Source organism: Ceratosolen solmsi, unplaced genomic scaffold, assembly GCF_000503995.2.
Source record: "Ceratosolen solmsi marchali unplaced genomic scaffold, CerSol_1.0 scaffold7, whole genome shotgun sequence".
NCBI classification, from domain to species: Eukaryota; Metazoa; Arthropoda; class Insecta; order Hymenoptera; family Agaonidae; genus Ceratosolen; species Ceratosolen solmsi.
In genome coordinates this window covers 4,878,863-4,882,939 of record NW_011948413.1, presented here as the reverse complement: position 1 = coordinate 4,882,939, position 4,077 = coordinate 4,878,863, and the positions used below count along the sequence as shown (strand labels likewise).

At 49.9% G+C, this 4,077-nt stretch overlaps 1 protein-coding gene across 1 annotated transcript in view; it reads right to left on the bottom strand.

Annotated features, from left to right (window-relative positions):
* Positions 1–893: 893 nt before the first annotated feature.
* The window catches only part of ptc (protein patched), a 20,892-nt gene continuing 17,708 nt past the window's right edge, over positions 894–4,077 (bottom strand). The window contains 4 exon segments of the mRNA XM_011506046.1: positions 894–1,448; positions 1,569–1,692; positions 1,845–2,333; positions 2,413–4,077. The exon segment at positions 2,413–4,077 is cut by the window's right edge and continues 16 nt beyond it. Of these exon segments, the coding sequence (XP_011504348.1) occupies positions 1,204–1,448; positions 1,569–1,692; positions 1,845–2,333; positions 2,413–4,077 (2,523 nt within the window). The 3' untranslated portion in view covers positions 894–1,203.

Sequence of the window (4,077 nt, the reverse complement as noted above, 5' to 3'; positions counted from 1 at the left end):
TGCTGATTGTTTTAAATTAATCACTAAAGTTACTCTACAATATTTCATGGGCTTGTCATAAATAATTCAAACTTTTTACAGGTCAACCCAAAGCACAAAACTAACATTTTACAGTATGAATTAAGTTTTTAAATACTCATGGTATTTAGAGTATTTTGAATTCTGAAAAATGCAAAACAAGCTTGCGACATTATAGCCCAATCAGCTTTCCTCAGAATTCAAAAGATAAGTGTACTAAAATAAATAATAAATAAATCAAGATTCATTTCGCTGAAGTCACACACTCACACACTGCACATTGATTAATGCTGGCGAAAAATAAATATGGTGCTTGAACTTAGATGATTCTTTGCTTTGAAAGTAATTAAAAGAAAGTATATGAAATGATTTAAAAAAAAAAAAAAAAAAAAAAACAAAAAAAAAGTAGTTTATAGAGAATCTCTACCATAGCTGTTTCCTGGGAGTTTCAAATAAACTTCACACTGCCACTGGTAACAAATTGAACTAGTTTCGCACCACTCCTTCGCGATTCGCGATAAAACCTATGTACAAAAATTGAGACAACCTCAATGACAAATGCGTTCAAACGTTGGTCGCTTATTATATTATGGACCATGTACATTTTAAAAGATTCAGGAACTTGGATTTGGCCGGCTATTTTTCTAGTCATTCAAGGGCTATCTTGGACGCATGTATTATTATTATGAATTGACAAAATTTATTCCTAGTTATGTAATACTTTGTTTTTTGTCGCTCAACTAGAAATATTCGTTTATGTATAAAATTTATAAAATAGAAAAAACTCGAGTTTTTCTCGTAACATAATTTAATATTGCGATCGGTTTATCAACGTTCACTCGCTCACTCGCTCACTCACTCTCACTCTCTCTCTCTCTCTCTCTCTCTCTCTCTCTCTCTCTTTAGAGCCTTTTCAAATGATAACAATGTAAGTACAGGTAACATATTAGAAACTATAATAATATTAATACAGAGATACGATAAAAAAACTCGAATTTTTTTTATATTCTGTCAGTCGCAAGTTCTTAACCAAGGTAAGAACACTCGTGTCGATCAGCAAAGATGCGTTTATAGAACAAAAGAAGAAAAAAAGGAGCGTACGGAAGTTACTGTAATCGCATCGTTTCTTTATATCTTTTTCATTTTTCTTCCCATTTTCTTCTTCGTCTTTATTTCTTTTTACACCTATAATCTAGTCAGCCTTCTGGATGTTCCCGCTTTGCGCGATAATAAAGTGGCAGTTGCCGGTCGTCCCGCCGCATACTCCTCCTCCTGTTTACGCTTGTTGTTCGTGTTTGTATCAGAATCCGGCTCAGAACTCGAACCGGAAGATTCGGTCGTGTTGACTGAGGTGCTGCAGCGTGAGCTTCGTCTACCGCTGGAGCTGGTGTGACGGCACTTGTCGCCGCGTTCTCCTCCACCTACAACAGCTGTATCGAAATCTTGATTTGACAAAGAGTTGTGGCCTAAGCGTAAGGTGAGGGGGGAGGGGGTAGCGTGGGAAGAGAATAGGAAAGTACAACAAATCGCTTATCTAAGTTGACACTTACTGGTCAGCGGAGTGTGGACCTCGACTTTGGCCGTGACCGTAGCTGTGACCTTCGTTGTGATGTGGGATGGCGGTGGAACCGGGGATGTTCGACTAGAGCCACTCGTGTCGGATCCGCTACAGTTCTATTAGTAGCCATGGGCAGTCAGCGATGGAGATCAACCAAAAATAAAAGTTGCACAGAAGTTGCATCCATTAGTGAAATTCGATTTAAACGGCAATAAAATTAGACAACAAATAGATGTTGAGCCACGTTTCTTAAACGACAGCCACCCACCTGATTGGCGCAAGTCGACGTCTCGACCTTCACTTCCGGCTGCACGATGATGCACGACTCCTGCTGGCTGTGCCACGAATTCGGCTCCTCGGTGATGGTCGTGAGCGAGGGCTCGGCATGAAGGCGCGCGTTCTCAACTTTGTGAGGCCGTCTCGGTGGTGCCGGGGGTTTGGCCGATCTGCGCAAAATGGGCGACGCCGGTGGTGTTGGTGTGGAAATGCGATCTGGATGCTCGGTGGGAACGACCTCGGCCGATGGACCGATCAGCGACAAAAGAATCGGAAAGAAGAAGAGGCCATTGAGGAGGCCGATCCCAACCAAGCAGACCAACACGAAGAAAAAGTAGCGTACGATGAATTCGAACTCGGAGAAGGCGAGCATCAAAACGGCCAGGAGTGTGGTGAAAGCACCGTGCATCACGGGGGCGCACATGTGCTCCAGGGCAAGACGCACCCGTCGATCTCTGCTACCCACGCTGGTCACGAAGCTCTGTAACGTCACATCAGTGATAAAAGGGGATCGGATGCGAATGGGGGTGAGGAGCTCGTAGGCCGAACGATGAACTTACCAGACAGATATGAACGCTAAAGTGCACGGCAACGCCGACGCTTAGTACGAGGAGTACCGCCGGGGCCGCGCTCAGTTTTATCCCGCAGAGGCCCATGATGCCTAGGAGCTGGAGGACAACGCCCGCAAGGGACGTGCCTACGAGGATGGCCGCCCAGAGATTAAGCAGGAGGAGTCCAACGATGGTGACGCTCGCGCCAAGGGCCGCCAGCAATGCCATACCCAAGCAGCTACGCAAATCCATATACTGCTCCCAGAAGAGGAATGGTATTCCCGAGGGGAAGTTGGGCAGACCCCGTTCCTCGAAGCGTCGGCAAAGCTTGCGAACGCTGCCGATGAGCTCGGTGATTTCGGAGGTGTCGGTGAGCTTGTGCAAGTAGAAGGGCATCTGCGCGTACGTAAGTGGCATGCTCTTAGGTATCTTGAGCTCGTGGTCGTTGCTGTATATCCACTGACGTGGCTCGGGGCGAAGATTCGCTTGGGAGGCACCGTAGGCGAGGGCATCGTTCGACGCCCAAGCACTTAAATAATTGTAAAAAGCACGGGGATTGACGATGCCGTCGGAATTCACGAGTCTCACTTGCGTCACCAGGGACTTATCGATCGGATTGTCGACGTGACCGGTTTGCACGAGCAGCTTGTAAGCAAGAATGCCCTCGTCGCTAGCGTTCTTGTACCAGCGCTCGGGGGTTATGCAATTGGCTTTGTAGTCGCGATCGAAAGCGAGCTGGAGGCCCTTGAGCCAGTCGCGGAATAGGCTCAGCCAGAATTCCGGAAGGCCACCATCGTCGTTCTTTATGACACGCTTCACGCGCATGAACGCTTCGTGATAGTCGTATAAAAGGCGCTGATTATTGGGATACTCGAAGTCACGGCCGGTCACCGCGTACATATTGTAGAATCCGAAGTGTTTGGCCTGGGAGGCTAGGAACGCGTGCTCGTCCGAGTCCCGTGGTACGAGGTCGGCGAGCTCGAGGCCGTCGTCGAGGCGCATCGCCTGCCAGGCGCTGCCGGCCAGGAGTCCGGCGAGCAGCATGATACCGAGTACCTTGGTAGCGGGTCGAGTGAGCATGGGCGCGTAGTGCCTGGCGGCCAACTGAGTTAGCGAGAAGCCGAGGCAATCGTCTTGAGTGCAACCGGTGAGGCTCTCGGCCTCGCCCGCCTCAGCCGCGTCGCCGTTCATGGCCGCGTTAGGCTTCTCACCTGCCTCGAGCCACGCCTCCGGTTGGAGTGCCTCCCTGGCTTTGATTACGGGTCCAGCCACTCTAGCCCCGGAGCCCCGGGCGAGTCGATCGCGCGCTGGCAGACAGCAACAGAGAATGTCTGCACGCCCGGAACGTCGTCGACGCAGGTCCAGGCTCACCATCGCCGGGAACACGAGAAGCATCGCGGCGAGATTGAAGAGCAGTAGAATGCCAGCCTGAAGGGAGAAGACCCGCAGCGCCGGGATGGGTATGAGGGCGGCGGCGAAGAAGGCGCCGACGTTGCAGAGCCCGGCGAGGAGAACCGAGAGCCCCGTGCGCTTGAGAACGACTCCGGTTTGCTCGCCGCTCGGCACCTCGCGCACCGATAGCTCTGCGTACGTGTGCGTCAGCAAGAACATATCGTGGACGCCGAGGCCGAGGCTAAGGAAGGGCACGATTTGCGTGGTGGCGGCGTTGAAAGG